General features: G+C 42.9%; 2 protein-coding genes across 4 annotated transcripts in view; one reads left to right on the forward strand and one right to left on the reverse strand.

The window, feature by feature from the left end:
• The window catches only part of LOC140496026 (beta-arrestin-1-like), a 76,734-nt gene that overhangs the window by 38,799 nt on the left and 10,491 nt on the right, over positions 1–27,444 (reverse strand). For both annotated transcript variants that reach the window (XM_072595473.1, XM_072595475.1), the window contains 5 exons: positions 18,062–18,109; positions 16,838–16,868; positions 16,539–16,599; positions 5,534–5,578; positions 1,917–2,113 (listed from right to left, as the gene is read on the reverse strand). In XM_072595473.1, coding sequence (XP_072451574.1) covers positions 1,917–2,113; positions 5,534–5,578; positions 16,539–16,599; positions 16,838–16,868; positions 18,062–18,109 — 382 coding nt within the window. The remainder of the gene's footprint in view (positions 1–1,916; positions 2,114–5,533; positions 5,579–16,538; positions 16,600–16,837; positions 16,869–18,061; positions 18,110–27,444) is intronic.
• Positions 20,753–27,444, forward strand: part of LOC140496025 (phosphatidylinositol 3,4,5-trisphosphate 5-phosphatase 2A-like) — a 190,842-nt gene continuing 184,150 nt past the window's right edge. The window contains exon 1 of one of the 2 annotated variants that reach the window (XM_072595470.1): positions 20,753–20,793. The gene's annotated coding sequence lies outside the window, so the exon portion shown is untranslated. Of the gene's footprint in view, positions 20,794–20,894; positions 20,932–27,444 lie in introns of those variants that run through there. The other variant, XM_072595471.1, reaches the window with a different exon arrangement.

Here is a 27,444-nt window from a genome sequence, read left to right on the forward strand (position 1 = left end):
ACCTTCAAATTATTGTCCTTGAGACACAAATGCTATTTTTACAAACAAACTCATATGAGCCACTAAAAATCGAGAATTACTGAGTTAAATTTGCCTTCCTTAAAAAAAGTAATACAATTCTGCAAGACATGCATACTAAAGGCATGGTGGCTCAGTGGGGTTCGATTCCAGCTTCAGTTTGTGTGGAGTTTGTACATTCTCCCCATGTCTGTGTGGGTTTCCTCTGGGTGCTCCAGTTTCCTCCCACAATCCAAAGAAGTAGATTGGCCATGCTAAATTGCCTGTAGTGTTAGGTGCATTAGTCAGGGGAAATGTAGAGAAATAAGGGAATGGGTCTGGGTGGGTTACTTTTTGGAGGGTCGATGTGGACTTGCTGGGCTGAAGGGCCTGTTTCCACACTGCAAGGGTTCGAAGTAGTTCATTACGCTTAGATTATTAACAGACCTTAAGTAAGATCATAAGGGATCAGTGTTCACATAAACCTGAGCAGATGTAGAAAGCTGAGGTATTTTAATCTTTTAAAAGTGACCTTTTCAATTATCAAAGCTCAAGAGCTGCAAAGTGGAGTTCAGCAAAATGAGGGGTCAACCAAGGTGTAGCTGGATGACAGAATGGCTGCGAACAAACAATGGTCGATGTGGAAAGATGCTGCAAGTTAGAGGAGTAGACCTCCTGGCAGAAGTAGCTATAAGCAGCAGCAGCTAGTTAAGTGAGGTGTTAGCCAGTTTGTGGCTAATGTTCATGAGGACTATGATGAAATACAGGAAGGCATTGTAAATTTGGAAACTAGCCTTGTGATTGGCAAATGCATTTCTGAATAGATAATTATCAGTTGGTACATTTTGGTAAGAAAAATAGGGAGGTCAGGATGAGCTGCAACAGTCTCCAATCCTACAAATGTTCTATGATTCTATAGATTTATCAAAAAATAAGGGGAATGTGTTTGAAGTCCCAGAAGCAGGTAGCATTAGAGTTAGATCTGAGGGTAAATACAAAAAAACACTGAATGGAAATAAAGTCATCGCAATTGCAGGTTTGACTAAGGCAGATGGAAAATTCAGTCACGTGAGTGTTGGTCATGTCAACATTACAATGAGGCTGCATGGCTTCATTTTAATATTCTTCATATTTTTGCATTTTATGCACAACCCACACAATCTAGGTCCCAGAATGAAAAATTGCCATGACTCATTCACCACCCCACCACCAAAACTGTCCAGAATCTGCACTTTCAGACCTTCTACTCCTGACAATCTAGTTGCCTATCATTGGGAATCCCACTCAAAAGCAGTCTCACCAGGAAACTCTGCAGGATATTCAGTAAACCTCTTCTATGGGTCTTCCCACCTCCCATTAGCAGTGGGTCATGTCCCTTCCCCTGAGCCAGAGGCTGTGGCTTCAAGTCCTACATCAGGGTCTAACATCCAAAGAACGTGCGTCCATTGTGTGGTCCAACAGGTAAAGGATCAACCACTAAATCTTTCCAACAGTTGCCAGTGCCAAGTGGTATGAGTGAGAGAGATTACTGGTCACTGATCTGGTGGAACGAGAGTTGGAGCCTCTCCCATTACAATCCATAATTCCAGATGTCAAAATGCCTGTAAAAATGCACGTTGGCATAGCAACTCATCTCCCTGGGTGATACAGCCATCATACTTGTTCAGAACTTGGCCACAGCAAGATTAGATCATCATTTTGATCTCTCCATTATGAGAAAAGAAGTATTGGAGAAGGTGCAAAAAAGATTTATTCAAATGATACCAGAACTGAGAGGTCATAACTTTTAGGAAATATTGGAAATAAAATCCTGTGGTTAATTTTAGCAGGGAGCCCAGGAAATCCATAATTCTGGGTTAGCTATCAGAACTGACGGTTTTGATAACAACAAAGGCCATCTGGTAACATTACAGTCATACCTGGAAGAGGAAAGGATAGCAGTTTTCTTTCAGCTTGTTAGCCAGCTGCTCCTGCAGGGGAGTCAGTGGCTTTTTGTTGTCTGAAACTGGTGGATAGACCTGGATTGTCTCACAGTAAATATCTTTTCGGAAACTAAGGCCCATGACATCCAAATCTTCCCGTCCATATCGGAATGCACATGTCAACATCACGTAAGCTGTTTAAACAGGGAAATGAGAAAAGCATTTTCAGCAAGTGAATTACTAATACTTTTATGTTTATAGGGAATTAAATGTAATGGTTTAATGGTTGTACGTAGTACTATTAGCAAAGTAAAATTGGGCTTGTGGTTCTGTAAAGAAGCATATTTGAAACACAAAGCCACATATTCAGATTTTAGGACAAGAGATCAACCGCTTGATCAAACATGTAGGTTTTAAGGTGTGTTTTTCTAAAGCAGTTTCTATCAACCAGAGAAATTAGGCAATGCTGATTCATGCAGATTAACACTAGCTATTATTTTATGGTCCATCTGTAAGTTTGTTTACCTTAGAATGCCTTTTAAGGGAAGGTGACATCATGGAACTTCCTGACTCCAAATATGACCGCCAAACCTTCCTTCTCTATCAGTATTTTCACTCTACATTAGCTAACATCCTGGATGCATACACATTGGGTGTTCCTCTCCATTGGGCCACCTATGAGCTAATTCTACAGCAATGCTCTATGGGGAGGCATCGCATGTCAATACCAAATCTTGCTCGGGGTCATAGAGTACCAGCACCTCAGAGGGTGATAGTTTTTTCTTCACTAATCTGAAAGTTATGGCTTGGCTACGTGACCATTTCCAAGGCTGACTCTTTCTTTTTCAGGAACTGATGCAAAAGTGGCTGGATGGAGGTCAGGTTAAGTAAACATTTTCGGTAATAATTCACCAGCCCAAGGAAAGGCCCAAGCTCTGGTACAGACATGGGAACCGGGGCACCTTTGATCACCTACCCTTTATCCTGTCGACTCTGTAGTCCAATTAGGGTACTAGGGGTGCCTAAAACACACATTTTTCCCTTTGGCATATAACCATCTGGGAGAGCTATCGAAGGACTACGTCCAAATTCTCGAAGTGCTCTTTAATGGTCTTCCCTTTTATTACCATGTCATCTAGATAAGCAGTGACCTGGGGTAGACTTTGCAAAATGTTCTCCATCATTCACTGAAAACTTCTCAGGCAAACCTTTTATATTGGTACAAACCCTTATGGGTATTAATTACAGCATACTTCTGGGAATCTTCCTTTAAAGACAATTGCAAGTATGCATGGCTCCACAGAGACCAGTATCCCATTACTAAGGCATCCTTTATTTAAATGTGGAGAGTCTTTAACACTAGTCCAGTTCCCTAAGAGCTAGCTCTCAGATTGAAAAGGATGTCTGACACTCCTGTTTTTACATGTCAGCCAGGGCTCCCATATTGGACCAGATTGACAGCCCCAATCATGGAACTCATATTCTGTGAGGTCCAGCTGACTGACCTCGTTAGAATCACATCTTTTTCCATGTAGTTGGCAGTGACCAGTGGGGTACCACAGGGATCAGTGCCTAGACCACAGCTTGTTCATGATATGTATTAATGATTTAAATGAGGGAGCTAAATGTAATGTCTCTGAGTTTGCAGACTACACAATGCTGAAAGGAAGGGTGAACTGTGAGGTGAATGAAGAAGCTTCAGTGTGATTTGGATTAGTTGAGTTCGTGGACAAATGCATGGCAGTTGATATATAATATAGATAAGCGTTGCCACTTTGGTAACAAAGATATGAAATCAGATGATTATATAAATGGTAATTGATTAGGAAAAGAAGTGGCTCAGCGGTTAGCACTACTGCCTCACAGCACCAGGGTCCCAGGTTTGATTCCAGCCTCGGGAGACTGTCTGTGTGGAGTTTGCACATTCTCCCCGTGTCTGCATGGGTTTCCTCCGGGTCCTCTGGTTTCCTCCCACAGTCCAAAGATGTGCAGGTTAGGTGAATTGGCCGTGCTAAATTGCCCATTGTGTTAGGTGCATTAGTCAGAGGGAAATGGGTCTGGGTGGGTTACTCTTCAGAGGGTCAGCATGGACTGGTTGGGCTGAAGGGCCTGTTTCCACACTGTAGGGAATCTAATCTAATCTAAAAAAAGGGGAGGTACAACATGCCCAGATGTCCTTGTATACCAGTCTCTGAAAGTAAGCATACAGGTGCAAGAGGCAATGAAAAAGGCAAATGGTATTTTGGCCTTTATGGTGGGAGGATTTAAGTACAGGAGCAAGGATGCTATGCTGCAACTATCCAGGGCCTTGTTGAGATTGTGCGCAGTTTTGGTCGCCTAATCTGAGGAAGGATGGTCTGGTTTTGGACGGAGTACAATGAAGGTATACCAAACTGGTGCCTGGGATGACAGGACTGACACACAATGATAGACTGGATTCGTTAGGACTATATTCACTGGAATTCAGAAGAATGAGGGGTTATCTCATAGAAACCTATAAAATTCTATAGGGCCAGATCGGGTAAATGTAAGAAGGATGTTCCTGACGATCAGTGAGGCCAGATCCAAGGGTCATAGTTTAAGGATGTGGGGTAGGCCATTTAGGACTGAGGTAAGGAGAAGTTTTATTTCACCCAGAGACCAGTGAGCTTATCAAATTCTCTGCTACAGAAAGCAATCAAGGCCAAACATTGGATGTTTTCAAGATGCAGTTAGATGTAGTTTTTGGGGCATTGGAATCAAAGGTTATGGGGAGAAATTGGGAACAGTTGGATGATTAGCCATGATCACATTGAATAGTGGAGCAGGCTCAAAAAGCTACTTCTGCTCCTGGTTTTTGTGTTTCTGTTTCTACATGAAGTTAATACATGAAAGAGTTCTGATCTAATTGAGACATGTACAAATTCAAAGGCTGAATGTCATCCTTTTCCTCAGTTGCTCAGATTTAGATTTTCAAATCAGAGTCTAAGAGTCGCAAAAAGCCTTCAAAGGGGATCGTGGGAATACCCAAGTCAGCATATTGATGACTTTTCTTCTTTGCAGTTGTTGACTGAACTTTACCTTTGTGTAAGTAATAATACTACATTATTTATAAAAGTGATCTATAAAAATCTGAAATGTTTGTACTGAAGGTCTGAATTTGGATCCAAGTGTGCCATTTTTGTTTTCCTGGCTCTGTAGAACACAGCCTCTTCACTGAGTTGATGTCGGATGGGCACACAAGTCTGCTACAGTTTTTGAATTGTATCAACTATATTGTTGGGCTATTGAGTCTGCCTAATATTCTACACAGTGGCTGCATACTTCACAAGAAGTCATCGTGAATGCAAGAAAGTTTTCATTAAGCATGGGTTCAGTTCCCAGATAAATCCCTAATAATTTATCAATTAACTACTTCTCAGAGTTACCTTGCTGCCAGTAGAGGTAAGTAACCAAATTCAAACTGGACATTAGACCTTTCTCATCAACATTCAATGACAGCTGGTTTACAGCTCAGCAACAGAGCACTGGAGTCAGCAGAAAACCAGAGATGGGAGAAAGTTGTGTGGTGGGCCCACATTAGTGTCTTCATTGAGTAATCAAAACATGGAATGGAAAGTCTGTTAACTCCTTACCTCTTCTGTCCTTTAAATAATCTGGATCAAGCAGCAACATGCCATCTGCAAGAAATAAATCAACACATTGTTTAAATTAACAACATGAATACGATCTACTCGACAAAAATTGTGCTTCATGAATTCTAACACCAGTTAGGATTAGAACTCCCTTAGGTATAACTTTAACATAAAGTTGTTAAGATACATGTATTTCAGCCCATTTATTACCCTGACTGAGATACAGAAATTCAAAAGACTGATTTCCTGAAATACTTGCAAGACATATCCTTTGTTTACTTAGCCTTGTTCTAACCTTCTCAAGATGCTTCCCTCCTGCCAATTAGGTCCATGAGCAATGAGGATCTTCAGGACAATGTCCAAATAACCAGCCTCTGTGTGTGATTATAGTGCAGCCTATCTGAGTGCGATCAGAGCTCATAAGAACATAGGAACATAACAACTAAGAGCAGGAGTTGGCCATCTGGCCCCTTGAGCCTGTTCTGCAATTCCAAAAGGTCATGGCTGACCTTTTCATGACCTCAGCTCCACTTAGCTGCACTCTCACCATTACCCTTAATTCCTATACTGTTCAAAGCATTATCTATCATAGCTTTAAAAACATTTACTGAGGAAGCCTCAACCACTTCACTGGGCAGAGAATTCCAGAGATTCTCATCCCTCTGGGTGAAGAAGTTCCTTCTCAATTCAGTCATAAATCTGCTCCCCCTAATTTTCAGGCTATGCTCTCTTGTCCTAGTTTCACCCACCAGTGAAAACATCCTCTCTACATTTACCTTATCTATTCCCTTCATAATTTTTTGTGTTTTGATAAGATTCCCCTTCATTTTTCTAAATTCCAATGAATGCAATCCCAGTTTACTTTGTGTCTCCTGCTAAGCCAACCTCCTCAACTCTGGAATCAACCTAGTGAACCTCCTCTGCACCCTCTCTAGTGCCAGTGCATCCTTTCTCAAGTAAGGAGATTAAAACTACAAGCAGTACTCCAGGTGTGGCCTCACCAGCACCCTATATAGCTGCAACAAAACCTCTATGCTTTTAAACTCAACTCCTTTAGCAATGAAGGACAAAATTCTATTTGCCTTCCTAATTAGTTGTTGTGCCTGCAGACCAACCTTCTGTGATTCATGCTTAAGCACACCCAGGTCCCTCTGCGCAGCAGCATTCTGCAATTTCTTACCATTCAAGTAGGCTACGAGACTAGGTGGGATTGAGGTTCACAAGGAAGAGGTATTAGAAATCCTGCAGAGTGTGAAAATAGATAAGTCCCCTGGGCTGGATGGGATTTATCCTAGGATCCTCTGGGAAGCCAGGGAGGAGATTGCCGAGCCTTTGGCATTGATCTTTAAATCATCATTGTCTACAGAAATAGTGCCAGAAGACTGGAGGATAGCAAATGTGGTTCCCCTGTTCAAGAAAGGGAGTAGAGACAATCCAGGTAATTATAGACCAGTGAGCCTTACTTCAGTTGTTGGTAAAGTGTTGGAAAAGGCTATAAGAGATAGGATTTATAATCATCTAGAAAAGAATAATTTGATTAGGGATAGTCAGCATGGTTTTGTGAAGGGTAGGTTGTGCCTCACAAACCTTATTGAATTCTTTGAGAAGGTGACCAAACAGGTAGATGAGAGTAAACCAGTTGATGTGGTGTATATGGATTTCAGCAAGGCGTTTGATAAGGTTCCCACAGTAGGCTATTGTACAAAATGTGGAAGAATGGGATTGTGGGAGATATAGCAGTTTGGATCAGTAATTGGCTTACTGAAAGAAGGCAGGGTGGTGGCTGATGGGAAATGTTCATCCTGGAGTCCAGTTACCAGTGGTCTACCGCAAGGGTCAGTGTTGGGTCCACTGCTATTCGTCATTTTTATAAATGACCTGGATGAGAGCATAGAAGGGTGCGTTAGTAAATTTGCAGACAACACTAAAGTCAGTGGAGTTGTGGATAGTGATGAAGGATGTTGTAGGTTACAGAGAGACATAGATAAGCTGCAGAACTGGGCTGAGAGGTGGCAAATGGAGTTTAACGCGGAAAAGTGTGAGGTCATTCACTTTGATTGGAGTAACCAGAATAAAAAGTACTGGTCTACGGCTAAGATCCTTGGTAGTGTAGATGAGCAGAGAGATCTCGGTGTCTGGCAACACAGATCCTTGGAAGTTGCCACCCATGTTGACAGGGTTGTTAAGAAGGCAGACAGTGTTTTAGCTTTTATTAATAGAGGGATCGAGTTCCGGAACCATGTGGTTATGCTACAGCTGTACAAAGCTCTAGTGCGACCGCACTTGGAGTGTGGTATACAGTTCTGGTCACCGCATTATAAGAAGGATGTGGAAGCTTTGGAAAGGGTACAGTGAAGATTTATTTGGATGTTACCTGGTATGGAGGGAAGGTCTTATGAGGAAAGGCTGAGGGACTTGAGGCTGTTTTCGTTGGAGAGAAGATAGTTGAGAGGTGACTTAATAGAGACATTTAAGATAATCAGAGGGTTAGATAGGGTGGACAGGGAAAGCCTTTTTCCAAGTTTGGTGACACCGAGCACGAGGGGGCATAGCTTTAAATTGAAGGGTGATAGATATAGGACAGATGTAGTCCCTTTACTCAGAGAGTAGTAAGGGTATGGAATGCTTTGCCTGCAACGGTAGTAGATTCGGCAACTTTAAGTACATTTAAGTCGTCATTGGACAAGCATATGGACATACATAGAATAGTGTAGGTTAGATGGGCTTCAGATTGGTATGACAGGTCATGCAACATCGAGGGCCGAAGGGCCTGTACTGTGCTGTAATGTTCCATGTTCTAAATGTTCTATGTTCTATGATATGTCATTTTTACTGTTATCTCTACTGAAAAGAATGACTTCACATTTATTAACATATTCTGGTCCTATGTCTGTCCAACCTCTGCCCTTGTCTATTTTGCAGCAAGTTGCACACCAGTGAGGGCTTGGCTCTTTTTAAAAAAGACCTGAGGGGTAACTTTTTTAACTTTTTCACAGACAGGGTAGTGCATGCGTGGAACGAGCTGCCAGAGGAATTGGTGGAGGCTGGTATAACTGCAACATTTAAAAGACATCTGTATGGGTGTAGAGGGATATGGGCCAAATGCTGGCAAATGGAACTAGGTCAGATTGGAATGTCAAGTCAGTGTGAATGAAGGGTCTGTTTCCATGCTGTATAACTCTGTGACTCTATCTTGCGGCTAAAATCGAAAATTTGCTCCCTTCACAGCTAAAGTGGAGAATTCTAGCATTTTACACAAACAGACTTTATGACTCCTGCTATCTTTAAAAGAAATGATTCCGCTTTAATGACAGTTTTGCTGAATGATTCCTGCTTCTTGCAATTTAATTAAATTATTCCTGCATTCATTAAATGTCATCTGCCTTTTACATGGCCTGAATAAAGTTCCGAATACTTTCTTTCTCGATTTGGACGAACTGGGCCAAGGCTTTTCACTTGCTCAACATGGTTGCTTTAATTACTGGTATAGTGACACTCCTGGATTTGTGACCTCAGATTAGTGTTCCTTTCAAGACTGTTCAGTTCCATTTCTGCATCCATGTATTGTGGTGCTCCACACTAACTGCCCACTCCCTCCCCACTCCCCATTCAAATGGCTGTGATGCTTTCTCAGGCTGAATTCTTACACCTTTTTAATAAGTCTTTTAGCCCATTTGGGATTTTATGCTAGAGCTAATGCTAATCTTATGCTAATCTTTATGCTAGAGCTTCCAACGTCCATTCACTCGTTGTTAAACACCAAATTGGGACGTCTCCCACAGACACCACCTTTTAATGCTGCCTATCTCTATTTTGCAGTTACTCATTCTCCTTTTCCAGAAACTTGTGAACGATTCTGTTATGGTGTGTCTCCGACCAGATCTGACATGCTTGTACCCATTCACTAGAGCTTTCTTCCTTGTTGATGATTGCCATGAGGATTTCTTCCGTTGGATTTTGAAATCATCAAGCCTTTCCTGCTGATGATTCATGTGTTACATGAGCAGGTGACTTCAAGTTGAATCTGAAAATCTCACACCACTGTTCACAGCCTTGTGTAAGCAGCCAAATCAAATCCATACTGCCACCCACAATATTGTATGGACATGCCAGCTCACTATGTTGTAGGAGGATTGCTTGGTCTAGTGTGAAGGCAGGAAACTATATCCTCACCTAATTAGAAGAGTCTCTTGTAGTTCATGAGATGTAGTTTATTGCATGGTCACAATGGCTTGCCAGTTATAATGATATGGTGGACATTGTTAACAGAGGCCTGAGGAGGACCACAGATGTTAGATCTCACTCCTTCAAGATCTTAAGCTGTTCCGCCCAAAAGGAGAAAGTCAGGACTGCAGATGCTGGAGACGAGAGTCAAGAGTGTGCGTTGCTGGAAAAGTACAGCAGGTCAGACAGCATCTGAGGAGCAGGCATAAGCCCTTCATCAGGAATCAGGCTTGTGGGTCGGGGCTGAGAGAGAAATGGGAAGGGGGTTGGGGCTGGGGGGAGGTAGCTGGGAAAGTGATAGGTGAGTGAAGGTGATAGGTCAAGAGGGGGCAGTGATGGACTGGTCCGAAGGATGGTGCTGAGTTGGAGGATGGGGACTGGGATAATGTGAGGAGAGGGGAAATGAGGAAGCTATTCAAATCCACATTTATCCTGTGTGGTACCAAGGTGGAATATGAGGTGTTCCTCCTCCAGGCATCAGATGGTCATGGTCTGGCGGTGAAGGAGGCCCAGGACCTGCATGCCCTTGATGAAGTGGGAGGAGGAGTTGAATTGTTCACCATGAGGCAGTAGAGTTGGTGTTGCGGGTGTCACAGAGATGTTCTCTGGAACAATCCGCAAGAAGGCGTCCTGTATCCCCGATGTAGAGGAGACCACACCGGGTGCAACGGATGCAGTCCATGCCCTCAAGTCCATATGGCATCATTATAATGGTTGATGCTTATAACACTCTTCTGTATGAACCTATTCCAATAAATGTACATCATTAGTCCATGTAGTATGGAACGGTGTATTCCTGGCTCTGTATTGAACATTTATTTCTTGAAGCTGTACCTTCTATTGAACATTCTCCATCATTTCTGAGCTCCAGGATGTTAGCAGACTCAGTAAACATCACACCCCAGGACAGTGATGCAGACACATTCTCACAGGGGCTCCTGGAGGGTTTGCCTCACTGGCGCTGACTCCCCAGCATCAGCTGTCAGTCACCCCATGGTACCTCCCCCAAGCCCTGCTGCATCTTACCTCAACTTACATTCAAGAAACATTAGGATCCAACGCTGTCTTTTTCCCATTGACCTCATTCAAAGAATTTTCCATGCAGGAAAAATTGGAATCCATGACATTTTGGTTATTTTTGAGGGTAGTGTTGGGAGTCTGGGGCATTCCATACAAGCACAGGGCTGTCCCAGCAAACCTGGTACAGCTGACCACTATGACCAAGGAAGGAAATCATGGGCTTTGATTCCTCTCCAACTGCTGAGCCCCCTGTGGACAGCATGACAGCTCAGTGATCAGCAATGCTGCCTCACAGTGCTAAGGATCTGGGTTCAATTCTACCCTTTGGTGACTGTGTGAACTTGTACATTCTCCCTCTGGGTGCTCTGGTTTCCTCCCACTGTCAAAAGGTGTGCAGGTTAAATGGCTTGGTCATGTGATATGCAATGTTATAGGGCAAGGTGGGAGGTGCGGGTAGCTCCGGCTTGGATGCTCTTTGGACAGTCATTGTGGACACAATGAGCTAAATGGTCTGCTTCCACACTGCAGGGATTCTTAGATTTTTCAAATATCTACCTCATGCCCACTTTAACTCTGCACAACCTCTGTTGAGCACCTTCTCAATCCACTTCAGGTGTTACAGAATAAGGTGGTGCAGCACTAATTTATCTGGAAATACAGTCATGCAGTAATAGTAACTTCCACATGTGAGTTAGCTGATTATATATTTGATCTCACACAGAAGAGGTCAGAAGAATATGTTTGTGTCCTTATCCTTAATCATCAACCTTCCATGGACACAAATAAAGCATTTTTTTCCTCAGCATCACAATATTTTAAAATAGCATGAGACGACAGGCTTATTAGAAAAAAAAGTTTTCTTTTCAAAGTAGCTGACACACAGTTCTACGCAAGAAAGCCCATCACCCAAATTACACCTTTCCAGACTGGTGAGGTTAATGCATTTGTATTGCATATGCATAAAGCTGGAGCACTTTAACCAGACAGTTATTATACCTTTGAATACAACACCTTCTTAATCCCCAATTCAGAGAGCATTGAATTCTCCTGCATAAGATTTTGAGTGTGAGCAGCGGCTGAGTTTAAACGAACCCAGAAGGCTACAGCTAAGGTAAGACAGTTTGTTTTAAAATTACTTCCCGGTAGCGGGCAGCGGTGTTTTTTATCTCTTCACAGAAAAAGCGGGAGCAGCAGGGGGAAGTGACGATGACCAGAGGATCCCTGCACTGGCTGCTTCCTCCCAGTCCCCCTCACTGTCACCCATCTGTCTGCAATCTTTGGAGTTACTACTTCCCTAAAGCTCCGATCTATGACCCCCTCTGCCTCCTGAATGATCCTAAGTTCATCCAACTCCAGCTCCAGTTCCCTAACACGGTCTTGGAGGACCTGGAGATGGGTGCACTTCCTGCAAGTGTAATCAGCAGGGATGTTGCCTCCCAGGTGCAAGGGTACGTGACGTCTCTGATCGTGTTTTCCGGGTCCTTAAGGGGGAGGGGGAGCAGCCCGAAGTTGTGGTCCACGTTGGCACCAACGACATAGGTAGGAGGAGGGCTGAGGATGTTCGGCAGGCTTTCAGGGAGCTAGGTTGGAAGCTCAGAGTTAGAACAAACAGAGTTGTTGTCTCTGGTTTGTTACCCATGCCATGTGATAGAGAGTCGAGGAATAGGGAGAGAGAACAGTTAAATGCGTGGCTACAGGGATGGTGCAGGAGGGAGGGATTCCGGTTTCTGGATAACTGGGGTTCTTTCTGGGGAAGGTGGGACCTCTATAAACAGGATGGTCTACACCTGAACCTGAGGGGCACCAGTATCCTTGGGAGGAGATTTGCTAGTGCTCTTGGGGGGCGTTTAAACTAACTCTGCAGGGGCATGGGAACCTAGACTGTAGCTTTAGGGTGCAGGACCTGGAGTGTAGGGAGGTTAGGAACATGGCATCAATCTCAAAGGAGGGTGCCTGTAAACAGGAAAGTGGCTTGAAGTGTGTATACTTCAATGCAAGAAGTATACAAAATAAGGTAGGTGAACTTGCAGCGTGGGTTGGTACATGGGATTTCGATGTTGTGGCTATTATGGAGACATGGGTAGAACAGGGACAGGGTCAGAGGTGGGGGTAAAAGAGGGGGAGGTGTGGCATTGCTTGTCAAAGATAGTATTACAGCGGTGGAAAGGACGATGGATGAAGACTCGCCATCTGAGGTAGTTTGGGCTGAGGTTAGGAATAGGAAAGGTGAGGTCACCCTGTTAGGAGGTTTCTACAGGCCTCCTAATAGTCCGAGAGCTGTAGAAGAAAGGATTGCGAGGATGATTCAGGAGAAGAGTGAAAGTAATAGGGTGGTTGTTATGGGGGACTTTAACTTTCCTGATATTGACTGGGAAAGCTATAGCTCAAGTTCGTTAGATGGGTCGGTGTTTGTCCAATGTGTGCAGGAGAGTTTCCTGACACAATATGTAGACAGGCCAACAAGAGGTGAGGCCATACTGGATTTGGTTCTGGGTAATGAACCAGGCCAGGTGTTAGAATTGAAGGTAGGTGAGCACTTTGGGGACAGTGACCACAATTCGGTGACTTTTACACAAGTGATGGAGAGGGATAAGTGTGCATTGCAGGGCAAGAGTTATAGCTGGGGGCAGGGAAATTATGATGCGGTGAGGCACGACTTAGGATGCGTACCTTGGAAAAGTAGGCTTCAAGGCAAGGGCGCAATTCATATGTGGAGCTTGTTCAAGGAGCAACTTTTGAGTGTCCTTGATAAGTATGTACCTGTCAGGCAGGGAGGAAAGGGTCATATGAGGGAGCCGTGGTTTAATAAGGAATTGGAATCCCTTGTTAAAGGGAAGAGGGCAGCCTATGTTAAGATGAGGCATGAAGGTTCAATTGGGGCGATTGAGAGTTATAAGGCAGCCAGGAAGGATCTGAAGAGAGAGCTAAGAGCAGCAAAGAGGGGACATGAAAAGTCCTTAGTTGGTAGGATTAGGGAAAACCCAAAGGCTTTCTATAGGTATGTCAGGAATAAAAGAATGACTAGGGTAGGAATAGGTCCAGTCAAGGATAGTAGTGGGAAGTTGCATGTGGAGGCTGAAGAGATTGGGGAGACACTGAATGAATACTTTTGTGAATACAGAGTCACAATTAATTAGAATGGACGGCTTTGAGGTATGTAGGGAAGAGGTGTTGGAAATTCTGGAAAGGGTGAAAATAGGTAAGTCCCCTGGGCCTGATGGTATTTATCCTAGGATTCTCTGGGAAGCAAGGGAGGAGATTGCAGAGCCATTGGCCTTGATTTTTATGTCCTCGTTGTCTACAGGAATAGTGCCAGAAGACTGGAGGATAGCAAATGTGGTTCCCTTGTTCAAGAAGGGGAGTAGGGATAACCCTAGTAACTATAGGCTGGTGAGCCTCACTTCTGTTGTGGGCAAAGTCTTAGAGAGAATTGTAAGGGATAGGATTTATGAACATCTGGATAGGAATAATGTGATCAAGGATAGTCAGCATGGTTTTGTGAAGGGCAGATCGTGCCTCACAAACCTTATTGAATTCTTTGAGAAGGTGACTAAGGAGGTGGACGAGGGTAAAGCGGTAGATGTGGTGTATATGGAGTTTAGTAAGGCATTTGATAAGGTTCCCTATGGTAGGCTACTGCAAACAATACGGAGGTATGGCATTCAGGGTGAGTTGGAGGTTTGGATTAGGAATTGGCTGGCTGGAAGGAGACAGAGGGAAGTAGTTGATGGTAAAGATTCATCTTGGAGTGCAGTTACGAGCGGTGTTCCGCAAGGATCTGTTTTGGGACCATTGCTGTTTGTCATTTTTATAAATGACCTGGAGGAGGGGCTGGAAGGTTGGGTGAGCAAGTTTGCGGATGATACGAAAGTCGGTGGAGTTGTTGACAGTGAGGAAGGATGTGGCAGGTTACAGCGGATATAGGTAAGCTGCAGAGCTGGGCAGAAATGTGGCAAATGGAGTTCAATGTGGGTAAGTGTGAGGTGATTCACTTTGGTATGAGTAACAAAAAGATGGAGTATTGGGCTAATGGTCAGATACTTGGTAGTGTGGATGAGCAGAGGGATCTTGGTGTCCAGTACACAGATCTCTGAAAGTTGCCACCCAGGTAAATAGTGCAGTGAAGAAGGCATATGGCGTCCTGGCTTTGATTGGTAGAGGAATTGAGTTCCGGAGTCCTGAGGTCATGTTGCAGTTGTATAAGACTATGGTGTGGCCGCATCTGGAGTATTGTGTGCAGTTTTGGTTGCCATACTATAGGAAGGATGTGGAGGCACAGGAACAGGTGCAGAAGAGGTTTACCAGGATGTTGCCTGGTATGGGAGGAAGATCGTATGAGGAAAGACTGAGGCACTTGGGGCTGTTTTCATTGGAGAAAAGAAGGTTTAGGGGTGACTTGATAGAGGTGTACAAGATGATTAGGGGTTTAGATAGGGTTGACCATGAGAACCTTTTTCCACGTATGAAGTCAGCTATTACGAGGGGGCATAGCTTTAAATTAAGGGGTGGTAGGTATAGGACAGATGTTAGGGGTAGATTCTTTACTCAGCGAGTCGTGAGTTCATGGAATGCCCTGCCAGTAGCAGTGGTGGACTCTCCCTCTTTATGGGCATTTAAACGGACATTGGATAGGCATATGGAGGATAGTGGGCTAGTGTAGGTTAGGTGGACTTGGATCGGCGCAACATCGAGGGCCAAAGGGCCTGTACTGCGCTGTATTTTTCTATGTTCTTATCCAAAAATACTCACTCCACCTCAGAACCGATAGAACTTCTGTTAATTTCTGCAGTGGTCGCGTTAATGGGAATAATGTTGCAGAATATATATTCATTTACTAGAAACAGGGGTGAAATCATTGTAATTTTGTTTTTTTAACATACATTTAATAGAAGGAGGTTTTTATTCCAAAGTTCTAGATTCTGAGTTAGATTTGAAACATGCTTGTCTTGCCACTGGCAATCTTCCCTTCTTTTCTTATTCTCTTCCACCTACCTTCAAGATGAGAACTTAAGCTGGGTTTTCACTAACCCTTTTGCACACTGCTCATACTATCTTAGAAATGATAACAAGCAGAATATTCAACTGCTTATGGTTTCAAAGCCAACTTGGTCCTTCACCCATCCAGTATTCACATGATGGGAGTCTGTTAGCTCATTTGGCTGGGTGGCTAGTTTGTAAGAGAGAGTGATATCATCCATGTGAGTTCAATTCCCACAGTAGCTGAGTTAAAAATCATATAACACCAGTCCAACACTGACATCTCCAAATCACAGTAGCTGAGGTCACCGTGCCTCTTGACCTTGATTTTCACCTGAGACATGATGACCATCAGGTTAAAGTTACCCTCCAATTATCTCTCTCTAAAGGAGAAGTAGCCCTATAGTCTTCTGGGACTGTGGTGACTACTGCTATCTGTACTTTAAAAGAGGGCAATAATTGGATTCTGATCAACTCTCACCCTCATTGTCCAGGCAGGAATAAATTCCACTTGTGAAGTCTTATTACCACTGTGGCTGTGAGCAGAGATTGAACCTAGAATATTTCTAGTTTTCAATTATCACTTATTCACTAGTTTACAGAGGGAACTTGAAACTTCCATTGAAAAAGACTGAATGGAAAGATATTTGATCTATTAGAACTTTACAAGTGCTTACTCATAAACACTGCTATGTGCATTGCACAGGCAGAGGGGATACACACACACAATCATACTGTACAGCATCACTTCTGATTCATAGATGGTCGTCCTTAAGGTACTTACCAACTGGGTCCACAGTGTCGACATGATCTACAAAGTCTCGCTTTCCCAGATAAAGTGAGAGCTGTTGATAGAATATTTCATACAAGGCTGTAAATCAATCTCCAACACTACACTTATCACAGAAGTCAAAACTACCTCAAAGCCTTCCTGCTGGGAGAGAAATAATAGAATTACAGGTAACCAAAAAGGAAGGAGCTACAATGGAACAGTGAAATTAAAAATGTCCAACAGTGATATCATGACAAAAGATTAAATGAACAGTCAATCAGATTCTCAGACAAGAGCCTGAAGATACTAACCTTGGCATTGGGGCTTGTCTTTTTGAAAACTCTGGAAATTGAAAAGTAAAGAATTACCCAATATAGTACATACTTTCTAACTGCACATTAATGTGTCAGGTGTGCCTCTTACAATAAAAAGAGGAGTTGTTTAAAGATTCCGTAAGTTGAAGAGTTTAATTGGCAAATAGACTATCAATTCTCATTATAATGGTTTGTTAACCAGCCAAAAAATTCAATCCCAAATATATTTTCCCAAGAAAAACAGCTAGTTTACTTGATCTTTCCATGTGACTTAAAAGTTTGGCAGCTAGGAATATGTTTGTCATCTCCCTCTGGTCCTTCCTGAGAGTAAAACTATTTTTTCTCTGATTTGGTGATCAGAATCATATGAAGCCCTCCATATAATGATGTAACCTGATGATAGTTCCATATACTATAGCAATGCTTCATAGGAACATAGGAAATAGGAGCAGGAGTATGCTCTTCCACCTCTTAAGCCTGTTTCACCATTCAGTGAGATCATGGCTGATCATCAACCTTGACGCTATTTTCCCCCACTATTCCCCTCTCACAAGATGCTATCAATATACAGAAATCTTTGTTTTCTATCTTGAACATGATTGAGTTTCCAAAGCCCTTTGTGGTAAAGAATTCCACATACTGACCACCCTCAAATTCAAGGGATTTCTCTTCATCTCTGATTTATATGCTGGGGATCCTGAACTTGAACTGTAATATTGGTTCACAGAGCAAAAGGCACAGTCGCTCACAGGGTACCAACACGGAAATGGAATATGTGAAAACTCCAACTGATGTTAATTTAGTAGAAATGTGTGTCACATTATGCCACTGGGAAGAGCATCCCACTAGGGGGCACCACGTACCACATTACACAAGTTGGCCAAGTCTTGAGTCATTCAGTTGGTAAGTGTCATTTTTAATTTGGGGTGTGTTTTAGGGTGGACAGGGTCTTGGAAGGGATACCCCAGTAGACTCTTTAATCCGGGCCATTTTTAATTCAGGTCCTCATTTGAATAGTTCAATTCTGTCACCTTCGCAAAACCAGGGGGCATGAGGTCATGATGCGTTTGGGAATTGGGGTGTCATGGGGAGTTTGAGGATGTTGCTTGTTGTAATTCCACCTTTGTTCATTCATTTTGATCCAATATCAACACATCTGAACTGGAGCTTGTAAAGGTAAAAGCTGAGGGCAGTTTTCAGAATGAAATGATTTATACTCACTGCCCTGATTTTTGAGTCATGCTGATGGAAGTTGATGAATATGATGATCTGTAAAAGAGAATAATACTCATAATACACAGTTAACATGAGTATTTGTCTTTGAATATAGGTTATCAATAATAAGATGTAAATCAACAAATCTTTAGAATATTAATTATGAAGATTTCTCTGTATGCTTTCTCAATAAACTGCAGGACAGAGTAAGCATACGCACCAGCTTGGCGAAAGTGGGTACTGCAGATGCTGGAGCTTAGAGTCGAGGGTGTGGTACTGGAAAAACACAGCAGGTCAGGCAGCATCCGAGGGGCAGGAAAATCGACATTCCGGGCAAAGCCCTTCATCAGGAATGAAGCTGGGAGCCTCGGGGATGGAGAGATAAATGGGAGGGGGGGTGAGGCTTGGAGGAAGGTAGCTGAGAGTGCAATAGGTGGATAGAGGTGGGGGTAAAGGTGATAGGTCAAAGGGGAGGGTGGAGCAGATAGGTGGGAAGGAAGATGGACAGGTGGGACAGGTCATGAGGGTGGTGCTGAGCTGGAAGGTTGGAACTAGGATAAGATGGAGGGAGGGGAAGTGAGGAAACTGGTGAAATCCACATTGATATCATGGGGTTGGAGGGTCCCGAGGCATAACTGCGCTCACACCTCCCCCCCCACTCACCTCATCCAAACCCCCAAAGGAGCCTTTCACATTCATCAAACTTTTACCTGCACCTCCACACATGTCATTTACTATAATCTCTTGCTCCAGATGTGGTCTCCTCTACATTGAGGAGACAGGACATCTACTCACAGAACACGTCAGAGAACATCTCCAGGACACCTACACCAAGCAACCCCACCCCCCCGTGCTCAAACACTTCAACTCCCCCTCCTACCCCACCTAGGACATGCAGGTCCTGGGGCTCCTCCATCACCACTCCCTTTCCACCTGATGCCTGAAGAAAGAGCGTGTCATCTTCCGCTCGGGGCCCTCCAACTCCATGGTGTCGATGTGTATTTCACCAGTTTCCTCATTTTCCCTCCCCCCACTTTATCCCAGTTCCAACATTCCAGCTCAGCACCGTCCTCATGACCTGTCCCACCTGTCCATCTTCCTTCCCACCGATCCGCTCCACCCTCCTGTCTGATCTATTACCATTACCCCCATCTCCACCTAACTATCACAGTCTCAGCTAACTTCCCCCCAGCACCCCCCCTCCTCCCATTTATCTCTCCACCCCCTCAGCTCACAAGCCTCATTCCTGATGAAGGGCTTTTGCCTGAAATGTCAATTTTCCTGCTCCTCGGATGCTTTTCCAGCACCGCACCCTTGACTATAAGCACCAGCTTGAACTAACGGTTGTCTAGGGTGGCAAAGGTTTGGGCTGGAATGATGACAAAATACCGTCAGCCTTTGTTAAAAAGAAGAATTGAAAGTTGACTGGATTTCTATCAATGAACAAACAGCAAACATGTTTCTACATTCCAATGCATTAGGTAATTCATACTAAAAGGAAGGGATTGTGATCACTGCTCTAGCTATTTTTCCTTTTAGAAATAGCAGTATTACTTTATTTTGATCCTACTTCAATAGTCTTTCAAAATGAGTTGTGGCATCAGTTGGGCTATCCAGCGTGGTCATTGTCAGCATGCATTATTGTGTCAGCATCCTTTGATTAGATAAAAACAAACAACCATAGATGCTGGAGATCGGAACTAAAAACAAAATGCTGAAGAAACTCGGTAGGTTTGACAGCACCCATTGAGAAAGAAACAGAGTTCATATTTCGAGTCTGATAAGATTTCTGCATAAGCAAAGTACTGACTCTGTTTCTTTCTCCGCAAATACTACCAGGCCTGCTGAGTTACTCCAGCACTTTGTGATTTTTATCCCATATTTAAATACATATTGAGGCATCTTGCAATCACAGTCAATGCACTTTTGAAAAGCAGTTAATGTAATGCAGATTACATATGCCTGGCAATAAAATCTAATTCTAATTTTAATTCTACAATAGTCTCATTGCTAATAATTTGCACTGTCTGAAATTAGCTTTTTGATTGTCTTTGTTGCTAAACTCAATTGAGTATTTTATTTCTCTTCCACAATGTAATGGAATAGAAGGGGACTGAGGAGAGAGAGTGCAATATTTCAGAACAGGAGAGAACAGTGCTACTGGATTTAATAACATACAGAAATGAAATGGAAATATTTAAAATTAAGTTTTTGACAAAATATTCAAAGTTTAGCAACTCACAATATTTGTAAACTTATAACATTAAAGAATGCTTTTCTATTTTGAATGGTTACTAACTTGGTACAGTACTGATAGAATGTGGCAATTTGATACTGTATTTTTAGATTTCCTATTAAATGACAATTAACGCTGTGTACTATAATTTAGCTTAACCACTATATTAAAAGTTGTGGTGTACAGAGCTGCCAATATATATGCATTTACCTGGATGTTAATGTATTGTAATATATTTCATTATTAATATTCTAGCTATAACATTATTATCTCAATGTCTGCAAAAATGTTTATTTTGTTTTAACTCTTTATGCTGTTTGTCTATTCAGCACACAAAGGAAATAATCAAATGTTGTTTAATCAAAAATATCAGTTCCACATTTTCAACCTATCAGAAAGATTTTGTGGTATCTCGTGAGACGTGTGGAGTATAGCAGTTACTCTGGTGAACAGTGGTAAGGGACTGTGGTGCCACTGAACAACAGGCAGGACAATGTTACCTGTGAGTAATTCATTTTGAAAGTTAATTATCTTTTTCTATGTGGTTTAGCGGTGGAGAGGGGTACAGAGAGCTGAAGGTTCGCCGAAGGTGATAAATGCTCTCATTTCACTGACTCTGCCTGAGTGGTGCATGTCAATGGTAAGGATTGTAAAATATCGAATCTGATATTCAATAGCAATACAATGAAACACACTGAAACAGCGGCTCAGAGTTTAATTTGGATTGACTGGTATAAAACTGGCCTACTTGTCCATCTTCCTTCCCACCTTTCCACTCCACCTTCCCCTCTGACCAGCTTTCCCCTATCACCATCACCTGCCACCTGCATTGACCTATTGTTTTCTCAGCTACCTTCCCCGCAGCCCCACCCCAACCCTCCTATTTATGTCTCAGCCCGTTTCTCCCCACAACTTCCCTGATGAAGGGCTTATGTCTGAAACATCGATTCTCCTGTTCCTCGGATGCTGCCTGACGTGCTATGCTTTTCCAGGGCCACACTTTTTGACACTGATCTCCAGCATCCGCAGTCCTCACTTTCTCCTGGTATAAATCTAGTCAAGTGAAAATCACATCTAAGAACATCAAGATGCCTCATTAGCTGGAACCACTTTAAAACTTTTTGTTTTAAATGGCTTGACAAGTGGTTTGTCATTTATTTCAGAATTTGACCAGTTTATTTTGGACATCACTGGAAATAATGATTGCAGAATACTGATGGATTAGAGACTCACATAGTAAACTGAGCACTTGATTTTGATACTGGAGATGGTGTGAGTTTCTTTGACATGCTGAGGCCTTGCTGAAAATGAAGTCTTATTGACTGAATATGATCACTCTTTGTGACATTCTCAGTATAGATTTGCATCATCTACAATGAATTGACTTTCATCAAGATTATTAGAGAAAAGATATTCTGCACCATGTTTCTCAGGAGCATCTTAAATACTTGAATATTTGCTTTGAGGTGGGCGCTTCCAATTGTTTACAGCAGTCATGTTGCTCTGGCAATGTTTCTTTTACATGAATGTGTGGTCTGAAGATTTTGAGAGTGATGCTGGAGGCATCACCATTCTTTCTATCAAATGGCTGATAGGGAATCTATCCTGCTGTTACTGTTTGCCATTGACATGTGCTGGCATGATTTGCAACGTGACAATCAATCGGTTTGGCTGTATCAAAAAACACATCCCAAAAAAGCATTGTGCAATGCTCCAAAATCTGTTTCTCTGGTGTTGTTGCTCCATCCTTTTGTCCATAATGTTGGAGTAATTTAGTATGCTAATTTAAATGTAATATGTATTTTATGTCATATCCTAGTTGAAAGCAATGTACATTGAAAATACGTTGCTGTCTCCGAGATGTTTTGTTTGTTGCATTTATGGTCAGCACATGGTGTCTGCAGGTGCAATTATTTCTGTTGTGCAAACTCAACTGTTTTTGTCATTTTGGGGGCTGGGTTTTAAATCTCTTGCTGGTGTATGTGCTTCATTAAGCGTATTGCACGATTGATTGCACTGCTGCACATTCGGAGCTGTGTGAGGTTTCATTATGAATCACCAGTCGTGCTTGTTGCATTTGACTTGGCTCCAGTGGGCATCTGGGTTGCTTTAGGAGAAAATGGGGTCAGCTGATGCTGGAGAGTCAGAGTCGAAATGTATGGCACTGGAAAAGCACAGCAGGTCAGGCAACATCCGAGGAACAGGAACGCTGAAGGGCTTATACCCGAAACGTTGACTCTACTCCTTCTCAGGTGCTACCTGACCTGCTGTGCTTTTCCAGTGCCATACTTTTCGACATGTGTTGCTTTACGTTGAATCATGGAGGTGGTGGCTGATTTTTCTAATTGGTCAATACATTTTCCCATTACTCTGAAACAGTCATCTAATTGCTCCTTTCTAGGAAGGTTTTGGCAATTTTAAGTGTTTAGTGCTTGCTCTATCCATTGTGGTGGCTCAAACAAGTTTTATAATTGCACATTTTTTTAGATTAGATTCCTCACAGTGTGGAAACAGGCCATTTGGCCCAACCAGTCCACACCGACCCTCTGAAGAGTAATCCACCCAGACCCATTTCCCGACATTTACCCCTGACTAATGGACTCACCTACACACCCCTGAACAATATGGGCAATTTAGCATGGCCAATTCACCTAACCTGCACATCTTTGGACTGTGAGAAAACCAGAGCACCCCGAGGAAACCCACACAGACACGGGGGGGAATGTGCAAACTCTATACAGACAGTGGCCCGAGCCAGGAATCTATCCTGGATTCCTGGCACTGTGAGGCAGCAGTGCTAACCACTGAGCAACCATGCCAACCCTTGACATATTCTAGATGAATGTCACCGCAGGAAGGTGCAGGTCTCTTGTGGCTGTTGAGTGAGTGACTGATGAGTTGACTTTAGATTAGCATTTGTCATTAGCCACATGTCTCCTAATTTTTATAGGATCATAGAATCATGGACAGCAAAGGATAATCCCATATGGCGCATCATGTCCACTCCAACTGATATACCCATCTTGAATAGTCCCACTATCCTGATTCTGCCCTGTAAGCTGGTTGGTGATTGCGCCACAAATTCTTATCTAAATTCTTTCTAAACTTTAAGTGGGATTCTACCTCTCCAACTTTTCAGGCTGTACATTCCAGGTGCCCATCTCACTCGGGATGAAAACTCCAAGTAATATCTCCAAATCTGCAGCACACACAAAATGGATGGAAGGGTGAGCTGTGAGGAGGATGCAGAGGTGCTTCAGTTTGATTCAGACAAGTTGAGTGAGTGAGTAAATACAAGGCAGACAAAATATAATGTGGATAAATGTGAGGTTATCCACTTCGGCCTCAAAAGCAGGAAGGCAGATTAGTATCTGAATGGCAACAGGTGGGAAAAGGCAAAGAGACCTGGGTGTTCTTATACACCCAGTCACTGAAAGTAAGTATGCAAGTGCAGTAGGCAGCTAAGAGAGCAGATGGTATATTGACATTCATAGCAAGAGGTTTTGAATACAAGAGGAGGGATGTCTTACTACAATTATACAGGACTTTAGTTAGATCATGCCTGAAGTATTGTGTGCAGTTTTGGGAAGAATGGTTTGGGCTATGGAGAGAACATGTCAAAGTTTTATCAGACTGGTTCCTGTGTGAAGAGACACTGCAGCGATTAGAACTGTATTCTAAGAGTTTAGAAGAATGGTGTTTTCAAATAAACCTCTGAAATTCCAACAGGACCAGACAGGATAAACACAGGAAGGATATTCCCAATGACTGAGGAGACCAGAACAAGGGGTCACATTTTAAGGATATGGGGTAGGCCATTTAGGACTGACATGGGGAGAAATTTCTTCAGCCAGGGAGTGGAGACAGTGTGGAATTCTCTGCCACAGAAAGCAATTGAGGTCAAAACATTGAATAATTACAAAAAGGAGTTAGATATTGTTCTTAGGGCTAAAGGAGTCAAAATGTATGAGTAAAGCAGGAACAAGATACTGAGTGGGATGGTCAAACATGATTATATTGATTGGAGAAGCAGGATAAAAGGGCCAAATAGCCTACTCCTGCTCTTATTTTGTGGTTTCTATATTTCTAACCAAACACAGATTACCAAGATGGTAAAACTAGCAAGGAAGAAATGATAAAGAACACGTGCAAACACATAAGGCTTTCTATAGGTATGTTAGGAATAAAAGAATGACTAGGGAAGGAATAGGTCCAATCAAGGATAGTAATGGGAAGTTGCGTGTGGAGGCTGAAGAGATTGGGGAGGCGCTGAATGAATACTTTTCGTCAGTATTCACTCAGGAACAGGACATTGTTGTCGATATGAATACTGAGGCACGAATAAGTAGAATGGATGGCTTTGAGATATGTAGAGAAGAGGTGTTGGAAATTCTGGCAAGGGTGAAAATAGATAAGTCCCCTGGGCCTGATGGCATTTATCCTAGGATTCTCTGGGAAGCAAGGGAGGAGATTGCAGAGCCATTGGCCTTGATTTTTGTGTCCTCTTTGTCGACAGGAGTAGTGCCAGAGGACTGGAGGCTAGCAAACGTGGTTCCCTTGTTCAAGAAGGGGAGTAGGGATAATCCTAGTAACTATAGGCCAGTGAGTCTCACTTCTGTTGTGGGCAAAGTCTTAGAGAGAATTGTAAGGGATAGGATTTATGCACATCTGGATAAGAATGATGTGATCAAGGATAGTCAGCATGGTTTTGTGAAGGGCAGGTCGTGCCTCACAAACCTTATTGAATTCTTTGAGAAGGTGACGAAGGAGGTAGACGAGGGGAAAGCGGTAGATGTGGTATATATGGATTTTAGTAAGGCGTTTGATAAGGTCCCCCATGGTAGGCTACTGCAGAAAATACAGAGATATGGCATTGAGGGTGAGTTGGAGGTTTGGATTAGGAATTGGCTCTCTGGAAGAAGACAGAGGGTAGTAGTTGATGGCAAAGGTTCATCTTGGAGTGCCGTCACTAGCGGTGTTCCGCAAGGATCTGTTTTGGGACCATTGCTGTTTGTCATTTTTATAAATGACCTGGAGGAAGGGTTAGAAGGTTGGGTGAGCAAGTTTGCGGATGATACGAAAGTCGGAGGAGTTGTAGACAGTGAGGAAGGATATGGCAGGTTACAGCGGGATATAGAGAAGCTGCAGAGCTGGGCAGAAAGGTGGCAAATGGAGTTCAATGTAGCTAAGTGTGAAGTGATTCACTTTGGTAAGAGTAATAAAAAGATGGATTACTGGGCTAATGGTAGACTACTTGGTAGTGTGGAAGAGCAGAGGGATCTTGGTGTCCATGTACACAGATCTCTGAAAGTTGCCACCCAGGTAAATAGTGCAGTGAAGAAGGCATATGGCGTACTGGCTTTTATTGGTAGAGGAATTGAGTTCCGGAGTCCTGAGGTCATGCTGCAGTTGTATAAGACTCTGGTGTGGCCACATCTGGAATATTGTGTGCAGTTTTGGTCGCCATACTATAGGAAGGATGTGGAGGCACTGGAACGGGTGCAGAGGAAGTTTACCAGGATGTTGCCTGGTATGGTAGGAAGATCCTATGAGGAAAGGCTGAGGCACTTGGGGTTGTTTTCTTTGGAGAAAATAAGGTTTAGGGGTGATTTGATAGAGGTGTACAAGATGATTAGGGGGTTAGATAGGGTTGACAGTGAGAACCTTTTTCCACGTATGGAGTCAGCTATTACAAGGGGGCATACCTTTAAATTAAGGGGGGGTAGATATAGGACTGATGTTAGGGGTAGGTTCTTCACTCAGCGAGTCGTAAGTTCATGGAATGCCCTGCCAGTAGCAGTAGTGGACTCTCCCTCTTTATGGGTATTTAAGCGGGCATTGGATAGGTATATGGAGGATAGTGGGTTAGTGTAGGTTAGGTGGGCTTTGATCGGCGCAACATCGAGGGCCGAAGGGCCTGTACTGCGCTGTATTCTTCTATGTTCTAAACATGATGAAGTGGACTGGTGACCTGTTGAAAGCTACATGATCTAACTTTCCATTTCATTAATTTCATACCTTTTGTGGACAGTTTAAGTCAATCTGAAGGTTTTTGAACCATTAACATTATCTGTCTTGAAAAGGCTGGATAACATACCCTCAACAGTGAAAATTGACAGAGGATCTAATGCAATAGATTACGACCACAAAGGTAGTAATTACAACCCATGAATTACAAATTACAACCCATGAAAGGTAGAGTCACAGAAGTCAATCCATAATTCTGCAGAGTCACAGAGTCACAGTACAGTGCCAACACACAAGCTCATTGTGGTATCTCAAAATCTTCTATCTGGTTGATACCAGCAGTTTAGCAGTAGCAGGACTACCAGTTGGCACAAATCTCTATATAGTCACAATTTATGAGATAGGACCCACACCCATTGTGATAGGACAGAGCACACATGACACAATCAAATTAGTTGAGGATGGAGAGGTTTTTAACGTAGATCTGTTGCACTTTGACCAAAACCACTGTAAACAGTTGTAATCAGCAACTGCCAAAGATGAATAATTCTCAGAGTTGTTAGAAACCATTATCTAGGGATGAGCTGACAGTATTAAAGAAATTCTTGAGAACATTGGATCATTGCAGCCATATAAAAATGAACTTGGTGTATTATGGCAAGTAATTGTTGAGACAAACACGTCCTAATTCTAGAAGCATTACACTAGAAACCCATGACATGTTACACCAAGGACATACAGGTATTGAATGCAAAAGATGATTAGTACATATGCCATTGTATATGTTATGGACCAGGCCAGAGCCCCTCAAACCAATTCAAGAACATAGCCCAGCCCCTAACTTTGCTCGTTGTTTTAATCAGGTGTAACGTGGATGTTCCAGGTGGCATACAGTTGGTCAAACCACTTAGTTTTAAGTGAGACAGAATTTATTTAAAAGATTACTGAATAAAACACAAACAAGAGAGAACAGAATACCAAATAACAACCTATCCGAAAACCCAACAGAATATCCCAGCTTAATGATGCTGTTCCCAATACTTGCAACAATCCCCATAAACACCCTTTGGCACAAAATGTAAAATCAAACCCAGGGTCTTACAGGAGAGATGGCAGAGAGAGAGAGAGAGAGAGAGAGAGAGAGAGAGAGAGGACCAGCATGGATCTGCTTCTTTGGGTCCAGCAG

The sequence above is a fragment of the Chiloscyllium punctatum genome, chromosome 25, assembly GCF_047496795.1.
Source record: "Chiloscyllium punctatum isolate Juve2018m chromosome 25, sChiPun1.3, whole genome shotgun sequence".
In the NCBI taxonomy this organism is placed as follows: domain Eukaryota; kingdom Metazoa; phylum Chordata; class Chondrichthyes; order Orectolobiformes; family Hemiscylliidae; genus Chiloscyllium; species Chiloscyllium punctatum.